A 20,866-nucleotide genomic window follows, 5' to 3' on the forward strand; every position below is an offset into this window, starting at 1 on the left:
CTTCATTCTTACGACCTAATAAAAGAGAAACAACTAAAAAATTCACTCAAACTAAATCTTTGTTACATCGTGTTATTAGACAACCTGAAGTGGGCCTCACATACAACACATTTGTATTTCTTTTTTCCCTGTGTGAGTCGTCACGTACCTTTTCAAAGTAGTAGCCTCAGCCAAGATCTAAGAATATAAGGTCTAACCACTTCCGACCGAATTTCGAGGGAGTTGGCGCAGCGGGCCCGTGAACGTCACCTGGCTGCTCAAAGTGGGGTTAGCGGGTCCTATAGCTGTCAGTTGAAGCTGGTCCGTCGTTCAAAAATGACGTTGCCTTCGCTCGCACTGCTCCACGCAATTAGTTATATTCTGACAAATATTATATATAAAATATTATAGTTCCTGTCTATATATATGAATATATAATATATATGATATATATAATATAAAATATAGTTCCTGTCTTCCTTGGCGTTTCACAGTTTTCTTCAGTGTATCACAAAGAGAAAATGGACTCAGCCAAATGACGTCAGAAGCTGCGCAGAAGAATTCCAACGGTCTGACCTGTATATTTAGACCTTGGCCTCAGCAAATGAGGAATTCGAGATATCTTACGAGCCTTCTCACCTGTGTAGGTCCTAGTACGAACTTTTAAATTATCTGGCGTAGAAAATGAAGTTGCACAAAGGGCATATTTGTAAGGCATCTATCCTGTATGATCCCTTAGACAAGCCTTTAGATAGCAAGACAGAGAAAAGGAAACTTCACGGAAAAGGAAAATCTCACCTGTGTTGAAAAATGTGTTGTGTTAAATTACCAGACCGGGAAAATGAGGTTCCACAATAAGTATATGTATAAGATCTCTTTCCTGAATGAGATCGAATATGAATATTCAATTGATAAAATGTAGGAAACAATGCAATGCATATATTACATCTTATAACCTTCTTCTCTTTTTCACTGCTCCGGACTACCCGTATTCCACGAAAATAAGTCTATGAGAAGTTCAATTACCGCGTCTTTACCTAATTGTAATGTATATGATAGGAGCCATGTATGTTTGCATACACCCCCCAACTCCCAGCCCACGAGAGTTGAGTAACGTGGCGTCCAGTCTGTGTCTCCTCTTATCACACTTGCTTTGAATTAATTCACGTTGTTCACCTGGATTATTTCCCCGAATACTCGTATTCTCCACAAAACGCCATTAGCAGAAGGTATACCAGCGTTATTCAAATATTATGTCTTCTAAATTTTTGTAGTGTCCTATCTATTTTCTTTTATCCCATACTAAATTACTTATAGTTCTCTTCCGTGGTGGATGATAGTCAAAAGAATAAGGAGGGGAATTCATTAAATCGGTTAACATCAAAATCACCCATCAGCATACAATAAGCACTGCATCATCAAATGCGTATTCACGTAATGTCAGGGAGTAAAGCATGTAATATATAATTTTATCCCAAAGTACCCAGAAACTTCAAAATAATAAATGGCATATGGCATGCTTAGAAAGTTATACGGAGAGATAATATATGGGAAACAAGAAATACGATTTTTCTGTAAAAATTAATAAGGGTGATAAAGCTAGGTAAACATATTGGTAGCCTCACGTACTACAGGAAATGCATTTAATTGTAATGACTATCTGAATGGGTCTGTATATGAAAAATAGTAACGCTTGTCTCACGGTATATAGTGTAGCAATTTTTTTTTTTACGATTTCTCATATTTCTGCCTTGAGGCGGATAAATGATCGCCATTGAAATCAAGAAATGGAGAGCTGTAATATCACTAGGCAATGAACAGCTACATTTATCTCCTCTATCTCTGTGTTCGTGTTTTTGACATATGTTTCTTTTCATAACTTCGCGAATAATATAGTGCAAATAATTTCAGGTTAAATAGACACTTCGGCAGTATTTTGAGCAGTTTCTCTAGTCATTCGATCTGAGTAAAATTAATGGAAACTTTTTACTCTATACAAATAATGATATTTTTTGTTTAAATAAGGTGTATGTAAATAGCATAGATCAACAAAACAATTTTATGATAAGATGAAATCTTGTGCACGGTATTGATTTGAACTTTGTTTACATCGGGGTGTCCATGTGAAGTATTTAGTTTGCTTATAGGATAGAGATTAAACCTTCTACTTCTGGGTGAATATTTGCATGTATTGATAATAGGTCCTGTTGGCAATGAGAAATGCTTACACATCTCTATACTTTAGTCACAGATTCTCTTCGTCTTACGCAAATTAGCCTTCTGAAATATTGTTTTCTTTTCCATACAAAAATATTTTTCTTTATTCCCTTTGGTGTTAGTAAAATTTGAGTAAGGGTGAAGGTTATTTAAATTCGAAAGTAATGCAATGGCAAACTCGAATTTAATCATGTTTTGGGGAAGGGGGTGTATGGAAACCTAACCTAATGTATGTATATTTCCCCCCCCTTCCCACACTATCTCTTTTAATATTTAATTCCTGAGGGTGAAACCTATTTGACTAGTTAGGAATCAAAACAAATTAGTCCAGGTATGGCTGGGAGTATGTTAGCATGGTATGAATACTAACAGGTTTGGCCATAAATAAAAAATACAGTTGTTATTGATTTATTAAAAAATATTAGGTACTTCTGTGGAGAGCATTTTGAAATCGTATACTAAAAATTATATTGAATAAAACTACATCAATTAATAGCTAGCACTTCTTCTGGAGCACCCTATTTGGAGTAGCGACTGGATAAGTTGTTGTGGAGACTTGATATACCCCTATGGGTAAAAGTTGCCCAAAATATTTTTCAAAATTGAATACCCTCTTTTCATAAAGAGGTGCCTATTTCCTTTTAACTTTATCATTCCTCCCATCTGCTGCCTTCAGTTTCTCTGTAACCACTCTTGCAACTTTTGTACTTCCCACTGTAAAATATGGTCATATATTCTGCAGTATAATTTTGTTGTTTTATTTCAATTATGTGGAGCAGATAATTGAAATATAGATGGTCAGTGTAGGATGCTGCTCATCTTTTGATTCATTTAATCTCTATTTAATAGATGTGGCTGGCAATCTCTACCTATTTGATATTCAATAGGGCTATGATTACAAATTTGTGTATCAATCAGTGGACTCGGAGACAAAGAAAGAGGCCAGTATGATACCAGCTTCAGGCATGTAACTGTTAATCTAATACCAATATACAGGGTTGAAGCTGTACTCAATGGAGTCCTGTGTGTTTGACTCCTCTTGCAAAATTGTTTTACGTTAATTTATGTAGCCCAATTAAAATCTAATTAATTCCACGGATTAATTGGTCCATGCAGAAAATCGTATCTTGACATCCTTCAAACATTTTTTTCTATATGTCCTCTTGATATTCTTTTATTATACTAATAGACCCTTAATAGATCTTTAAATTTTGTCCACATCTCTCATGGTTCTGAACTTAGCAGTCGTGTCGCATTTTTCTTTTCTGGTGTGGATGATTCCACTTTATCTGGTTTTTCTTCATGTGTTTTGTCTGCTTTGTGTAACCTAGAGAAACATCATTCAGTCAATCCATTGCTCCAGGTCTCTCTTGCAGGAGACCCATTGCTCAAAGGGAACTGTTAACAGCCACTGGACTGGTCTGTAGATCACTCAAGAAAGAAACATTCTCATGTTGACTGGCTATGGTAAGGTTGGGGCAGTGCAAGATTAGGTTTTTAATGTATTATGTGCGATGGTTGCGTCTGAGATAGTTTGTTTCTTTGGTTTATTTTAGTCTGTATTTGCATTATTTTATTGGCGGATGGTGATCTGAACAGATGTGCTAGTATGGGTCTTACTTTTCTTGGGAGTGATTTTCCTGTGGATTTGATGATTGGAAGAGTTCGGTGGTCAGATTTGAATAGCTTCTGTGATCTAAGTGGGAATGTATTTTTGTATGGATGTATTGTGTGGTACAGGTGGTTGTAGTATGCTGGTTGTGTATTTCTTTTGATTGGTTGTGTTTGTATAATGTAATGAAGTGGATGAGTAGGGTAGAGGGCTCTTGTGCAGAACTGTGTGCCTGTTAGTTTTATGTAGTGTTCCAGGGGGAGGATTTTGTTTTCTTTGTGCAGGTGGATTTGGTGTGTCATGTTATTCTCAGTGCTTCACATGTATATTTTGTAATGTGTTTATGTATTCTTCATTGTTGGGAACTGCTGTAGAAGTGTAATTGAGTGTGGATGTTGAGAACTGTTTGTAAAATGCGATTAGAGTTATCATCTGCTGTTCAAAACTTGTTCTTGTGACTGATCATTGTATATTCATTTTCTTATTATTTTCAGTGTCAGATTTTTTTTGTCTCGGTTAAAGGTTATGCGAGTGTCAAAAGTGAAGTCTAGGATGTTCAGGTTCCTTTCCAGTGGAAAGGTTTGGCCATTTGATTTTATTGTATACTGTTGGATACCACTTTGATTTATGGCTGTCTAGAATGAACAGTATAGCTCATGTTTTTTGGATAGAAACCTCCATTTTATTATTTCTCAGCTATTCTAGTTCTTAGTATCTGTTTTATAGATGCTCTTTTGAGTTGTTATTGCCTGGTCATTTGCATAGGTTGTTTTGTTGTTATGGTCTGATTTTGAGAAATCATCTATGAAGAGGTTGGATTTCACAGGTGAGAGCATTGCTCCTTGGGAGACTCCATTGAACATCGTTTTAGTTCCAAAAATTAGTTGTTTTGGGGTACTCTGCCTTGTTTATGAACACCAGTTTGTTAACCATTTATAACAATTATTTTTTTTTTTTTTCCTTAGTATGTGTCTAGTAACTTTGTTAAATGCTTTGTTTACATCAGCTGCTATCATGACTTGTCTGGTGGTGCATTCTTGTTGAATTCCTCCAGTAGTTGTGTGATAAAAGTGTGCTGGTGAAGATATCCTTTGTGAATACATATATGTTTGGAGAGGTGAGTAGGTTAGTTATATTTCTCTACGCTGTTAGTCCTTTCATCAGCTTGGGTATGGTGGACACTATTGAGATTAGTCAAGATGGTGTTTTTGTGTGGTTTGCCTTCAGTATGAGTATTGTATAGGTTCTTTTCCAGATTGTGGGAATTTTGTTGTATATCCAGGAGAGGTTGAAAGAATCAGTCAAGGCCTTTATTTCTTTTGGTCTGAAGTCTTTCAAATTAATATTTAAGATTTTTCATGAACCCTCAACATTGGAATGATTAATTTTATATGTTGCCTTTTCCATATCTTTCTTGAAGAAGGGTAAGGTGCCTTGTTGCCTTGAGTTGCCATAGTTTCACTAATAAGAAATTTAGTAGCCCCACAATGGTTGGTATTGGTCCTCAAATACATCTGTGTACATCCATAGTTTAATTAGTGTGCCCACCATCTCTGTTGTGCAAGTCCACCTACTCATAGGAAGGCTACTGGCAAAATTAGTATAATCTTGGTTTCTGTTGTACAGTTCACAAAGGTTGATGACCATATAATCATTGGAAGGGTGATCTACTCTAGTAGTATTTAGACCTCAAAGCATAGTAAAGTTTAAGTTTAGTTCAAGAAGAAAAAGTGGCAGAATGTTAAGTGTTCAGTTTGTTCCTGTAAAACTAACTAGTCATGTACAGGTATGCGAATACATATACAAAGAGGACAAAATATGTAATAGCCTCAGCATTAGGAATTTAAGTGATTTATGATTATTTTAATGAGTAAAGAACAAAGAGGTAGGATATGTTGAGACTAGGTCATATGTCATAATTAGGTTATATATATAAGTACATGTGCATAATATTGTTTGCAACATAGTGTAAGAGAAAAATGTTTCTGTTTTAACTTATATTGTAATATATTTTTCTATGCAGTTTCTAAAATGGGAACTTTTATATCTTTTTTTAGGCCTCTTCAGAGGCTTTAAACTATTCGTTTCATTGGATGCAACAAATTGATTAATTTTTATTTCTTCAACAGCACAGGGAATTATCCAGCAGACCCTTGTTAGAAGGAGCAATTACAAATAGGTTATAATGGCCAAGAGTGAAGAAAACCCCTTCAGGTGTGAACAGTGTGGTGCTGCCTTTACAAGAAAAGATAATCTTAAGCGGCATACATTGATCCATACAGGAGAGAAAGCTTTTAGGTGTGAGCTTTGTGATGCTGTATTCAGAAAAGATAATCTTAAGCGGCACACCTTGACCCATACAGGGGAGAAAGCTTTCACATGTCAGCTGTGTAATGCTGCTTTTAGACAACATTATAATCTCAACCGGCATATGATGACCCACACTGGAGAAAAATCTTTCAAATGTGAATTTTGTGATGCTACATATAGACGGAAATATCATCTCAACCGACATATGATGACCCATACTGGAAAATCCTTTCAAGTGTGAAATTTGTGATGCTACTTATGAAAAGCTATTATCTGCATAGATCAGATACCTTCTAATGTTTTGCTGCTTTCTGAGAAAAATAATTTAAGTGTGAACCATGTGGTGCTGCTTTCAGAGGAAAAGGTAATCTCAGGTGACATGTGATGATTTTGGGAGAGAAACCTTTTAAATGTGAACATTGTGATGGTTCTTTCCTTACCAAAATTGAACTGCAATTCTGCCATGTGATTCACAAGAAAAGCATTGTGAGGTAGCCTTTACAATGAAAGCCAACCTGAGCAGACTCATTATTCATATTCAGGGGAAATTACCTGTTAAGTGTGTGTAGTAAGAGAAGTAGCATATTGTCATAGTACAAAATTCTTGGAATTAAATCTGCTACCTCTTATGCATACCCCATTAGGTAAACAGTGAGAGATTTAGAATATCATTCATCAACAGTTTCAAGGGATTTTCTCAGCCCTTTGTTCTCCTGTCACTCTTTTACTCTCTCCTTTATCAATTTTTACCAGCCTGTTGAACCACATCATCATCATCATCTGTATGTTATATTTTACCATCACATTGTTGTGAATTAATTTGTTTCAATAGATGTTAGAAATCACCTGTACCTTATAAGTAACTTCTCTCATCAGCTCTATCATCTTGTCTGTAAATATGTCCAATGTTATTAAAGCTTTCTTCCCTTGCTGTTGTATTTGTGGTACATGTGAGAATTTTGAAGAAATTGTCCTCCACTGGCTCCCTCTTGGCAAGAATTTTATGTCTCATATAATACTTGTTTCTTTTTCAGGACTGTGAAATGTGTTTTGGGAAGTAAATATATATGTATATGTATTATTACATTAAAGTTGCCCATTGCAGATGATGACATCACTCCATGTAAATGACTAGGCAAGTGACCAGAGTCAGTTAATAGTAGTATATATATATATATATGTATATATATATATATATAAATGTATACATATATATATATATATAGATATATATATATATACATACACACATACACATTTATTAGACCATGCTGAAAACATGATTTAAGGAATTAAGCAATAGTTGTGGCATTATTACATTATAAAGCTTGTATTGAAGCTTTTCTTTATCTCTTGTAATACCTTTTTTGTAAAGGTGTGAGGTTGTTAAGCATGAGTCCATAGGGCATTTTTTATCCATATTTTCCCTGATGCTTGGAATGCTCATCCTTAGGGAAGGAAGTGTTATAATTTGTGGGTTTTACAGGATTTATGTATCTCGCTCATGCTCAAGAGAGGACACATCAGCGAAAAAAATACATGGGAGCGACGAGTGATTTCGCTCGGGAAAGTTCCAATGTCGCTCTCGCAAATACAATAGCGGGAGCGATCCCCCACAAAAAAATCGCTCCCGTGGCAAGATTCAACATTTCTCATGCATTATCCATCATTTGGCAATCCCTGAATTCCATCACCATTGATGAAAGGATCAGAGCAAACACAACTTACCCGTGATCAATCATTGCATTATCAATCGATATCATAAACGCAACGCATCAATCAACTTTAATTTGTTGATGTACGTATGTATGTGTACGCGGTATAGCTGCTAGAGTTCAATGGCTTACTATCAGCTGCATGCGCGCATAAACTAGTACATGTTCACTAGACTCTACACGACTATTGTGCTACATAATGTCGCTAGTTGCGAATTGCATGGTATCTGTATGCAGGGAAGTTCATTGGTTGCATGCAGCTAGCTGCCCAATCAATGCGCTGACTACATGTACAATGCACCATACCCAATACCACATCACCGTATGCATACATATACTGTACATATGCAAACTCGCTCGAGGCCTAGGAGCGAAACTGGGAAATTCCATTTATAACCTCGTTCGCGTATTTATGAGAAAACAAAATAGAATCAAATGTTTGGTTAGTAATTGAAAGTAAACAAATTTAAGTATAAATATGAACATTTGATAATTATATATACATGGCTCTGGAAGTATCAAAAATGGCTCTGGTGAAATTGAAAAATGGCTCTGGAATAAAAAGAAGTATTTTTTTTTCCCAGGGACATGTACAATGTAAGGAGAGTTACAGAGTATATCCACTTTGCTAGTAAATAATGGATACCCTCGGCAAACTGCAGAGTCTGTCATTAAGAAAAAGAATGTGGCTTTTCATCCTCCTTCATTGGTAACAAACTTCCAACCTTTGGTCTTTACTACAAAGGAACTGTGAAAAATGCTACAAGGATGTAAAAGACCTTCATTCCACTATTGCTTACAGTGTTTTCTGCCATCAACCCAGATACTAAGTCAGGTTGGTACATCACAAAACCTTAAAAAAAAAAAAAAAAAAACACTGCAACTTTGTATATATTGGCATCACTTTTATGACCTTTTCCAAAAGACTGCCTTACTACCTACAAAATGGTACCATAAAAAGACACGGATCATCCGCAATCTTTTACAATAGTATTAAAAAACAACACAAATATAATGTTTAAAGAAAATGACATCCACAAACTCATGATGGCTGAGGCAGTTATTAACCACAAGAAGCTAGCAATCAACATCCAATATGTGCTTACAACCCTACCCTGTAGCAAAAGAAACTTGTCTGTATCTCTTTTTTTTGCAACTATTGAGTAAGCGGGAAGTAAATCAAACCACATAGCTTACTTTGGGTGTGTCTTCACCCAAGCATGGACAATCCTTTAAACCCTATAAATTATAACTCTGCTCCCTGAGGATGACCATGCCCAGCTGAAAGGTATAAAGAAAAGCTGCAGTGCAAGCTTAACATTAGTGATTATTTATTTCCTAAATACACACACATACATGTGTGTGTATTTATGGAAATTCCTATTTGAACATCAGATTGAGAAAGTTGATTTTGCTTGCAAATTACTTGTGTTTCATATATGCTGCTTGTAGACAAATTGATCATCTTGAAGTGAAATTGTACTGAGTTGATGTAAAAGAATGAATACTTGATACTAATGTCATTGAGAGCCCAGACATTGTAATATTATTCAACTTGACTTTCTATTGTACTATTAAAATTGGCACAGTAGTAGATTATCTTTATAACTGAATGGAATGACTGGACAATCAGATTGAATCTTGTGGCCAAATATGAACTGGAGTTTTGGATAACTTCGTAGTTATTCATGAAGCTGTGCCCTACTTCAGTGAAATGTAAGATTAGATGCTGTAGTTAAAATTCTATTGAATATCCAGTGGTTTAGGTTGTGTAGCATCAAGATTCAGGATGAATAAGTTGGATAGACAATAAAATACTTTAAAATACATGTACCATATGACAGTGTATTAGAACTTGCAGTGATTAATTTTCTTAGTGTTATGTCGGTCTCTAGGATACTTGATCAATTATTTGAAATTGACTTTTGTACAGAAATTAATATATCAACACAGGGTGTGTTGAATGTTATGGTTGAATATCCTTTTACTACCTATGAAAGTACTACATCTCACTGATTTATTTTTGGATATATAACTTGTAATGAATAGACAAAGGATGAAGGAAATAAAAGAACAGTATGCAGTTTTAGGTGTAGGTTTTTCACACATATTGTAGATGGTTACTTTAGACTTCATAATGTAAATCATTGTCACAGGTTCTAACTGGAAACCTGTAGCCCCACAGTACCTAGCAACAGTTCTTGGACCCTTCCATAGGTTTCTTTAGAAACCGTGTCACTGGCCAGCAAAAGGAGGAAGGGACCAGTTGTCATGTCCTAACTGTTTATGTGAAAAAGCATGTGTGAGAGATAAGGATCAAAGTTGGAGTTCTTGGGCTCCGTCCATAGGTTGAGTGGTGCCCCTCAGGGCTGTATCTATAGGTAGGGGTATTGCTTTTGGAGATGGGGCTCTGGAAGGTGATTATGACATTTGCCTCAAAGATTCAATCGGATCAGGTACTCAAAAAATTTCCACCTTCAGCCTCAGATTGCTTGATGTGAAAACTTTTTAGTGTATATGAAACTGTGCTTATAGGATGATTAGTGCTGCACTGCTGAGGGTTTGGATCCTGTAGGCCAAGCTATTTAATCAAACCAGCAATATGAGTAAGTATACTTGTTGAAAGATTAAATGTGGATGCAATTAAACAGACTACAGTACAATACATGTACTATGGGAAGCTGATGGGACACCAAGCTGTTTCTTTTAGATAACCACCTTGAAATATATTTTATAGGGCCATCAGCTCAAGATGGTATTGTGCCACAGTGCCAAGGGTTAAAATCCTGTAGGCAGAGTTATTTAAACTGTCAATATGAGTACATATACTTGTCAGAAGGCTCTTCTGAAATATATACTCAATGGAACAGAATACAATATGTGTACTACTGGAAGCTGATAAAAGGAGAGCAAGTAATCACTTTTGAATATCCACCTTGTACTACAATTGGCAGCATCATTAGCTCAAGATGGTATAGTACTGCATTGCTGAGGGTTCAAATCCTTGTTGAGCAATTTATCCAAACTGTCAATACAGGGTCTTACGACACTGCTTCTGACCCAGGGAAGTGGATGAGATGCATGGATGACCTATCATCCAGGAGGAGCCAAGATAAGAGGGAGAGGGTGGAGTAAATGGGATTGGAATGGGTGGGAGTGGATTTTATGCCTTTGTTATTTGGCTACTTCCCTTGTTAGGGGGAAGAGCCTTTGGCATATATATGCATATCATTACATATATACTTGTTGGAAGGCTCTCCTCAGAAGCAGACATGATGAAATAGACTAATACACATACTAACTTGTGCCTGATTTAGTTATATTGCTAAGTAAAAGATTGGGAACAAACTGCAGAATGGTCAGTGGTGTATAGCCAAGGGGATTTAGGGTGATCTGTGATGAGTAATCCATTGAGCACATCCTAGTGCAAACAGAAATGATAATCTGCTCTACAGGTGCCAACAAATAGCATTTTTGTATTGTATTTGTGGGAAAGGTTGTTTGCCTTTGTCTTGGCTAAATCCCTTATAAGGGTGAGGAAGCTCTTGATATATAGAAAAAGCATGACATAATTGTCAAGCTCTAGATAAAAAAAAAAATAACATTCACATGTTTGTTAGCAACTGCCAAGTGTGAGTGCCCTGGTTGGCTTATAAGTGGGAAGAGTTCCATAGTGTATAGCTATGGCATGGCCTAGAAATGATGGATCCTATGTAAGCTTTACCTATTAGGATTACAGGGAACTATGCCCACCTTCATATCCCAAATCCTGACCAATAGAACATGCTTAGTATATACAGGAACAAGGCAATCCTCTCCAAATACCCAATAAAGAAACCCACAAAGGTTCTAATACAGCCCTGAGCTGCATTATAACCTATTCTGCTCACACCAACCACCATCTCTTAAAAGCCATAATTCAAGTACATCAATGGGTAGAAAACCATGAAATCAGTAGCCATGCACTTTTACTTTTACTTTTTTTTTTTTTTTTACCACATTTTATATCAAGAAGAGTTGGCAAATGAACTCTCCCTTTTGCCAGCTGATGACACAGAAATAGCCCCTAGCATAATGTAGTGACTCAACAATTGTTTCCAGATCTGTGTAAAGGCCCAATACACTACTGGTTGCTATAAATTGAGATAATAGGGGCAACAATTAAGTTAGACTGGAGTTTAATGACCAAAAAGCATTTTAAGGAGATTATTCAGGAGCCCATAGTAGCTCAGGAGTAGTGTTTTTACTTCATGCATGACAGTTCAAATCTTAGTAGTCACAAGCATGGGTGCAGATAGAAAGACTCCATGCATACATTCTATATATTTGTCCATTGTCAGGTGTGTCTGATGCCTTATACTGAAAACACAGCCAGTCCAACACCAAAAAGTATATGTACATGATTCCCTTCCACTAAAACAATCTATATATCCATCATTATCATCAGTGGGGAGCATATTTACCTAGTTTTATTATACGGGAATGGAGCTATGCTCACGGTGACCCGTCCTTGCATCTTTCAGCATCAAGTTTTTTCTTAAAATCTTGTATAGTGTTTGCACACACTATTTCTTTATCTAATTCATTCCATGTATCCAGTACTCTATGCTGGAGGGCATGTCCCTTCACTCATATGCTGACCCCATCCCCCACCCCTTTTCCACAAACTTCCATGCAGTCATTTCCATTCCAGTTCTCACCAGGATCAGGTGACTTGTTCTAAGTTTTCTCTAGTGGAGTTACTCCTAGGTGTGGGATCATCATATTTCTGTGAAGGTACTTTATTTTGCAAGGCATTAAAAAAAAAAAAAAAAAAAAATCAACACATTCACTGTCCATGTCTCAGCTGTGCAGCAAAAGAGGGAGTATAAGCAACTTGAAGGGTTGGATCTTAGTCTTCCAGTATATCAACAATGCCTTATACTGTGGCTGAGTCCATGATATCAGGAGTCATAGCAATACTTCAAAGGACTTCCTGATATGACCCACAACTATCATGCACTATATTATCAAGATATGTGAAACTACCCAAGACCTCAGTGTCCATATGCATGGATGGACTGAACTACATAATCCAGTAAATTCCCAAACACCTGGACTTTGATTCTTGGTTCAAGAAACCTGTTGTCTTAGTGCCCTTGATTCTGCATGCAGTGACTTAATGGCTGCCACCTGGATCTCAACTCCACAAGATGCAAAGCATTATTAGCAAAGACAACATCAATTACCTTAGCATTGGCAATGAATGTTCTGCAATGAAATTGACTGACATTGCTAATTCACAGTCTATACAGGTATTGTGAGGATGTACCCTTACCTCACTCCTAGATTAACTTTTAGGAATCAAGTCTTCTCCAGCTTCACAATACTTTCCATTCTAGAGTATAGGCCAGACATCTGGTCAATAAACTTTACAGGAATCCCACCCAGGCATGTCTATATGTCAGAAGAGAAAATACCCTTTGCCCTATGGTTTCCTCCTGAGGTTCCCCAACAAGTAAGGGGCCTGTTCAAAGTACTGTGCGATAGATGACAACTAGACCTATTCACTTTACAATTCCAGGACAATCAAAAAAGCTTTGTGCAATTTAGTACTTTTATTAAGTTCAAGTATGCCAGTCGTATACAAATACTGAAAAATAAACCTTAACCAACAAATTCACTTCACTGGTTCACTCTGTAGTGTTTTCTTTTTATCAGATATAAAAGATAGCTGAGGAGCAAGTTTCAGTGTTCTTTGGGTGAATGAATTTATTATTGGATGTGACTCTTCATACATAATTGTCTATCTGAATTAATGTATGCCATATGCTTGATATCCTACAAACCATTGGTTCCAGTAGTAAGTTTATATCATATTTGGGAATATTGAATATTTTCTCTTGCAATGGCACCAAATACTAATACACTTCATCTTGATGCTTTACGCAGTCAGTATTACAGCATATGGACATATAACTTAGGCATTACAGGAAAAAGCTCAACAGGATTGGTTGATCTAAATCAACTTGCTTTAAATTTACTGATCTAGTTTACATCGTTATTTTTTATATCACCAATTAGAATTGAGAAAATATATAACACAATCTTATATCAGTCTTTACCTCATCACACAATATCTTGTTTATAGTAAAAATTACTTTACACTTCCAGTAAAAGCTGTAAATGATGATAACAATGGTTGCTTTGTCTGTTATTTGTATAAGCCTCCATGAGGAAAGCATATAGTGTCCAAAGTGTGTATACCCAGTGTTAAGAATTTGGTTTCATCTGAAATAGCAAGTACATTCATGCAAGATTAACAGACAGAACAGAAACAATTCACTCCTTGTGCCATTTCTGGTTAGGCCTGTACTGAAGAAATGGTTGACTTAATTACAGAATCAGATAGCACCAGATGAATACATTTTGTATGAATTTGTATTTGCACTTATACTTCCATTCGGTTTTTCTATCTAGACATGTAAATATTTGAGATGATCATGAACATAATTTTGTAGAAATACATTAATGAAAAATTAGAAAAACAAAGCACATTTTATTGCAGAAGAAATATGTCTGATTCAATAAACCACATTTTTACACTTGAAGTTACTGTAAAAAATCTAAATTTTCAACACTAAGCCAATGGGAGTCAGAATTATCAGTAATAGGATATGAACTTGAACATTAAAGCAGACTTTCTCAAATTGACTTGTATATTGCATACATTCCAAACATATTTTCTAACGCTATTATAAGCCCTGAACTACACTTTTTGTGCTATTAAAGGAAGGAATGAGGGTTACACACAGAATCATGCTTTTCATTCCTGAGAATCATGAAATATTTACTCCCTAGAATCATGCATCTGTCCTCTGCCATGCCAAGCATTTCCAAGAAAACCACAGATTCATCTACATTCTCTTCCACAGTAACATAAGTGTTCCACTGAAAAAACTTGGCCTCTCCAAAATTTTAGTAAATTATTTATATTTATGCTTTTCATTTAAATAACTTTCATTGGTGTTTTTCCTGCCCTTTCTGGCACTGAACACAAAGAGCCATAGACCCAGAAGGAACCCCTTTTGTTATTCTTAAAAGTTGTACTTCCAAGCCGACTACCTGCATAGGCAAAATATTGTCTCTATCAAGTTGCTTTTACTCAAAACTGGAATTACGCCAACATAAGAATGGCAATTGCCCTCAGTCCCCTAATTACTATTCTACATATTTAATTTCTTAAAGCATCCTTGAAAGAAAAATTATGGAAGAATCTGACTCAGTGCAGTTTTCATATCTGACACTACTGGTCTTCTAACTTACCTGTCTGACTCTTGATCTTTGGAAGATTTTGGCGAGACACATGTTGCTGCACTTAGATAAATGTATTAAAATCGTTTGATAGTCACAAATCTGTAACTTATAAACTATATTCCTACAATATCTGCCCCTCTTGGCTCCTTTACTGATTTTCATTCTAACCATTCTAAGGATATTATCAAAATTCACTGTTCCTCTCCCATGCACCTCTGGTGTCACAGAGTACTTTGTTCTATCTTGTACTATTTTTCTCCTTTTTATAAATTACTATCAGTAACAGCATTCACCATGCACTCTTATGCTAATGACAAAATTTCTCATGTCATTCTCCAGATATCCTTTTCAAACTGAACTCCAGTCCTCTAAATGGATTACTACAGAATTCCTAACTTCAGACCTTTCCATTACACTGTTGCAACCTTCCACAGACCTGTCCCTTTTTCTTTCACAGTACACATCTTTCTCCTTTTGACACTGAAGATTTCAGTCTATCTCGCCAGTAAACTGGAAACTTTCATCCCAGATATTACTATAACAGTTTCAATGAAGGTGTTTTGTACCACATTTTCTAAACAACTCAACTGCTAACCCTATTAATCCTTGCATGGAGTATGCACCTGACATCTGAAGTAACTCATCTCACTCAGGGCTTTTGAGCCAGTAGAATTTCAAAGTTTTTCACATTGTTATTATTTTTTTCTTTATAATTTTCAGCTACTTCCTGCCAGGCAAAAATTTTTAAGATCACTATTCTGAGTTGAATAATTACATAGTCTCCCCTCATTATGGGGATTGTGCAGATTTCCTGAAATCATCTCCATATTTTTATCTGTAATTGCATTTTGCATGAGTCAACCAACAAGTTGTTTTTTTTTCTATTCCTTCCAGGGTGGTCTTTTTTCACTGAGATATGAAAGAAGGAATATATATATATATATATATATATATATATATATATATATATATATATATATATATATATATTATATGTATATACAGTACTCATCAAAAATATGCAGCAACAACCCCTTGCAGCTGCATATTGATGACAAAATTAGGAAGGCATTTTCTGAGGTGAAATTATGTAGATAAACTGTATCTGGCAACCCCCTGATGTCACTCTGGACCAACAGAGTGGAATGTGAGGGAGAACTCAGCCAGTCACTCCCACACTGCCATAGGAAGAGCATTTACATTTACCCCTCTCTTCAGTACCTTGCCTTTTTCACTGGTTTTCTTCACTTCCCTATAATCTGTATCATTGCCATAGTTCCTACACAAAATAAACTAAAGAAATAATTGCCCAAGTCATTCGACTAAAGAAGGCAGGCCATGAAACTAAAGAAATGAGTGAAACGTTGAAGGTGGCACCAAGTCCAAAGTCAGGAGATACATGGTGTAATTTTGGGGAGGAGGAGGGCTGGATATCCCATCCCAGAAACTTAGAATAGGGCGTCTTAAGAAGACTTCTCCAAGGGTTTTAAGCATCATAAAATGTTCTTTGGAGTCAAATCCACTAACAAAAGCAAAATATCTGAGGGAGAAGTGTTCTTAGGAACCCCTGCACCAGGTTACTGGGATGGTATCTCCAGCCCTTCTCTCTTCCAAAATCGCACCATGTATCTCTTGAATCTAGACATGGCCATCTTCAACATTTCACTGATTTCTTCAGTTCCATGGCCTGCCTTCTTGAGTTCAATGACTTGGGCGATTATATATATATATTTTTTTTTGTAGGAGCCATGGTAATGATACAGACCCGAGGGAAATGAAGAAAACTAGTGTGAAAAAAGGCAAGGTACTGAAGAGAGGGGTTATCCTGTAAATACTCTTCCTACAACAGTGTGGGAGTGACTGACTGGCTGGGTTTTCCCTTACATTCTACTCTGTTGGCCCAGTGTGACAACAAGGGCTTGCCAGATATATTCTATCTACACAATTTACCTTAGAAAATGCCTTCTGATTTTTGTCATCAATGTGTGGCTGCAAGGGGTAGGCTCCGCATATTTTTGACGAGTATTGTATATATACATATAATGTCTAATCCTTGGGGGCATAACAGTGATACTGAGAATCTACTTGATGCCAAATATACTTAGTCGAGCCTTTCACTACCATAGGAATGTCATGGATAAAATTGCTTGACAGTAACCACTAGAAAAGCATAACCAGCCCTGGAAGGAGCCATTTAATATAGATAATAACTTTTTCATTACTGAAAAGGTGCCATGGAATTGAACAAGATAGTCTGGTGGCAGCAATTATAAAAAGGAAAAAATCCACTTGATACTAATAGGGTAAATTAATCCATGCAGTGAACATTAACACTTAAGCTAAACATACTTTGAATGTTCATACTTTCAGTGCCAGTTATATGTGACAGCCAACATAAGTTGATAAATTGCACAGTTACAATTTGTATATTCTAGATATCAGCATTCAACTCTTATCATCACAACTTTGTAAATTCGTGTTCTTGTGCTTAAATTTGTTAAATCATTGTTCAAAGTTGGAATTTAATCAAGAAATAAAACTTAATTCATGGGTAAATTGCAATGTTTTTCTTTCACATTAGAATGTGAGTACAAATTTTATCTTTTTATTTTCACACTACAGTATATATCTAAGGAAACACATCTTGTATGAGATAGCTCCAGTTCAACATTCAAGAAAACTAAAGATTTCTGATGACTGTAAGTCAAATCAAAGTCAAAATCAAAGTTGGGCCCATGCTAGATAGTGTAGGGTGTGTCTTGTAGTAGGTCTCATGATAATGTGGTTACCAGTTACTTTCTGCCCTACCTTGACTTCCCAGTAGACACTAGTATTTATTCACAGTTGAATCAACTGGTGGGAGCAGGATGGGCTTGAACCCAGATCACTCTACCATTGATCCACAACACCAGTTCACTCAGCTATGAAGAAGTACAGGCACCTACTAGGAAAACAGCTGGCCACCCTATTGCATTATAATGTATGCCCTTATGCAATCTAACATAGGATTGACTTTGATAAGTGTAAAAGTAAAATATATTTTCTTCCACTGTTCTCTGGTCTGTTAAATTAGATAAAATACAAATTGAGACAAAGTTAAACTTTGTAATAAATCTGATTGAAATCAATCAATCTACTGCTCCAGACCCTTGCTGGAGACCAGTGGCTCCATGGAATCCAGTGAAAGCCACCAGGTTAGCCTATGAACTCAGTGAAAAGATCTTGTAGCCTTTTCTGAAATGAGTGATGGGCAGCATTTTGATATCATGTTCTATGGTGATAAGTTTTGGGGCATTTGATTTCTAATTCCAGGCTGATTCTACTTTGGTACTGTTTTAGCACTTGGCCACAGGTGTGCTAACATCAGTTGTATGCCTTGGATGTTTGTTGAAGTATTAGATTTGTTGGCCAAGTTAAATGTGTCTGTTTTGTGATCCATGTGTGTATGACTTTTGAATGAAAATGTTTTATGGTACAGGGGATGAGTTGTAGATGTTTAATTAGTATGCTACTAGAGTTAATTTCTTTTTGCATTCTGTGGGCTGTGCTTGTGTGATGTGATTCCATGGGTGAGTAGGTTTGAGATCTCTTGCATAGAACTGTGTAAATTGACTGAAATAAATAGATAAATAAATAATCAATTAATTAAATCACCAACCTGGGGCTACAATTGTACAACTTAAATTCCATACTCATAAGTCACACTCTTTAGAACTTACAACATATTCATAAATTCCACTCATATTCTATTACCACAGATACATTTTCCACTCAAAAATTAAGCACTCCCAAATTGACCTAAACAAACCATTCATCTGAATCACTCATTATGCGAGTTTTCAATCATGCTCACATCTAGAATGAACCCTATCCTTGAAATCATGTTAAAATACTAATGGATGCCAAATGTCTCTAATTAAAGAATCCAAGTAATGGATTAAGAGACCTATCTTCACAATGAGTGCACCTCTTCAGAAGTAACATTTGAGCTACAATTTTCACAAGATTCACTGCCACAAGAACAGCTCTTACTAGACTCTTCTACATTTATATGATCAGGTTCCTCAAATTTTAACTGTGGAGTATCTGGACAAGAAACCTCACAAATGTCATGCTTTTGAATCTTTTCGTCAGTGTGTCTTCTCATGTGCCTCTTCAAATTATGAGGAAGAGAAAAGGTAGTTTGACATAAAGTACATTTGTGCGGCTTTTCACCAGTATGACTTATCATATGAGTCCTCAGGTTAATAGAACGGGAAAATGACGCCTCGCAAAGAGAACATTTATACGGTTTCTCCCCAGTGTGGCTCCTGACGTGTAACATTAAGTCGTAGGTGCGTGCAAACGAGGCCTCACAGAAAGTACATTTGTGAGGTTTCTCGCCGACATGCGTCATCATATGCCTCTTCTTGTGGCTCGAGTAAGAGAACGAAGCCTCGCAAATAGTGCATTTATACGGCTTCTCGCCCGTGTGAATCCGTATATGTCTCTTCATCGCACTGCAGTCCGAAAACTTCGCTTCACAGAGCGAGCATTTGTACGGCTTCTCGCCAGTATGAGTCCTCAAGTGCTTCCTCATAGAGCTCGAACAAGAAAATGAAGCCTCGCACAGAGAACATTTATGAGGCCTCTCCCCTGTGTGAATCCTCATGTGCTCAATCAACAGATCTGACCTGGAAAAAGAAGCCTCACACATAGTGCATTTCTCGGGTTTCTCTCCTGTGTGAGTCCGAATATGATTCTTTAGATGACCAGACTGACCAAATGAAGCCTTACAGAGAGTGCACTTGTAAGGTTTCTCGTCCATGTGCGTCACTGTGTGTTTTTTCAGACTACAAGAAGTAGAGTATGCAGCATCGCACAGTGTGCATTTATACGGCTTTTCTCCGGTGTGACTACGAATATGAACCTTCAGATGTGATGCTTTAATGAATGAGGCATCACACAAATCACATTTGTGAGATCTCTCTACAGTCTTAGGAGAAACTAAAGCATCAGATCCTTTTCTATTATACACCTTCTTTTTTGTTTTTGAGCTGGTATGTCCACTCAGGGATAATTCGTTCCTGACCAGAGACTCTGGTATGGTGATGTGTCTTCTTGTACCTTAAGTGAAAAAGTAATTACAATTCTTTTATTACATTTGGTCATATAAATTACTGTAAAGAAAGCACAGTTTAGTCTTTTTAGTATAAAAAGATTATTAGTTGAAAATGATAACATTCTTGACCAAAAACATAATAATTACTTTAAATAAAAAAACATGTATGAAATCCAATAAAGCCTTACAAAATTATTCACATTTGCAATGCATTAAAATGAAAGACCATAAAAGATGTTTCACTTCATGAGGTCAGATACAAATGAAGAAAAGGTGTAATAAATCAAGAGGAATCTTATAAAAATGCATTATATCAATCACAGGAAACAATGATGTATCAAACTTTATTGTCAATAAGTGGAAATAAATTTTCCTTTGTAATTTGTAATATGATGGGGGTCCTTGGGATCATCATATACAATCATACAAAATGTATGGAAAGCATGCTTAGCTTATTTTGATTCTTTTTCTTGCATTAATGCATTTCATTATCACACAACCTCTCTTATTTGCCAATCCACTTTGGCAAATCTTTTTACATCTGGATTTATGTTTCTAACAGTAGTGAGAGCTTTGCTGACCAGGAAATAACTTCTGCTAACCCACTTGTACTGACATTTATCACTTGCAATTCTT

At 36.3% G+C, this 20,866-nt stretch overlaps 2 protein-coding genes across 8 annotated transcripts in view; one reads left to right on the forward strand and one right to left on the reverse strand.

The window, feature by feature from the left end:
* The first annotated feature begins 1,802 nt into the window (after window positions 1–1,802).
* LOC143031507 (uncharacterized) lies at window positions 1,803–9,810 on the forward strand. Of its 4 annotated transcripts, none has more exons than XM_076195438.1 (2): window positions 1,803–1,890; window positions 5,938–9,810. In XM_076195438.1, the coding sequence occupies exon 2, from the start codon at window positions 5,994–5,996 to the stop codon at window positions 6,357–6,359; it is 366 nt and encodes a 121-aa protein (XP_076051553.1). In that variant the 5' UTR covers window positions 1,803–1,890; window positions 5,938–5,993; the 3' UTR covers window positions 6,360–9,810. The 4 variants fall into 4 exon arrangements, with proteins under 4 accessions (XP_076051553.1, XP_076051556.1, XP_076051552.1 ...); XM_076195441.1 differs by lacking the exon at window positions 1,803–1,890 and adding an exon at window positions 1,897–1,945; XM_076195437.1 differs by lacking the exon at window positions 1,803–1,890 and adding an exon at window positions 2,053–2,153.
* Window positions 9,811–13,411: 3,601 nt separating this feature from the next.
* LOC143031508 (uncharacterized) overlaps window positions 13,412–20,866 on the reverse strand; it is a 28,413-nt gene continuing 20,958 nt past the window's right edge. For all 4 annotated transcript variants that reach the window (XM_076195444.1, XM_076195445.1, XM_076195443.1 and 1 more), the window contains one exon: window positions 13,412–20,235. In XM_076195444.1, coding sequence (XP_076051559.1) covers window positions 19,082–20,235 — 1,154 coding nt within the window. In that variant the 3' untranslated portion in view covers window positions 13,412–19,081. The remainder of the gene's footprint in view (window positions 20,236–20,866) is intronic.

Source organism: Oratosquilla oratoria, chromosome 12 (genome assembly GCF_046742065.1).
Source record: "Oratosquilla oratoria isolate Oo_2021 chromosome 12, ASM4674206v1, whole genome shotgun sequence".
NCBI lineage: Eukaryota > Metazoa > Arthropoda > Malacostraca > Stomatopoda > Squillidae > Oratosquilla > Oratosquilla oratoria.

What these genes read in the sequence shown, in the direction of transcription:
- LOC143031507 (XM_076195438.1), top strand. Translation starts at nt 5,994, where the DNA reads ATGGCCAAGAGTGAAGAAAACCCCTTCAGGTGTGAACAGTGTGGTGCT.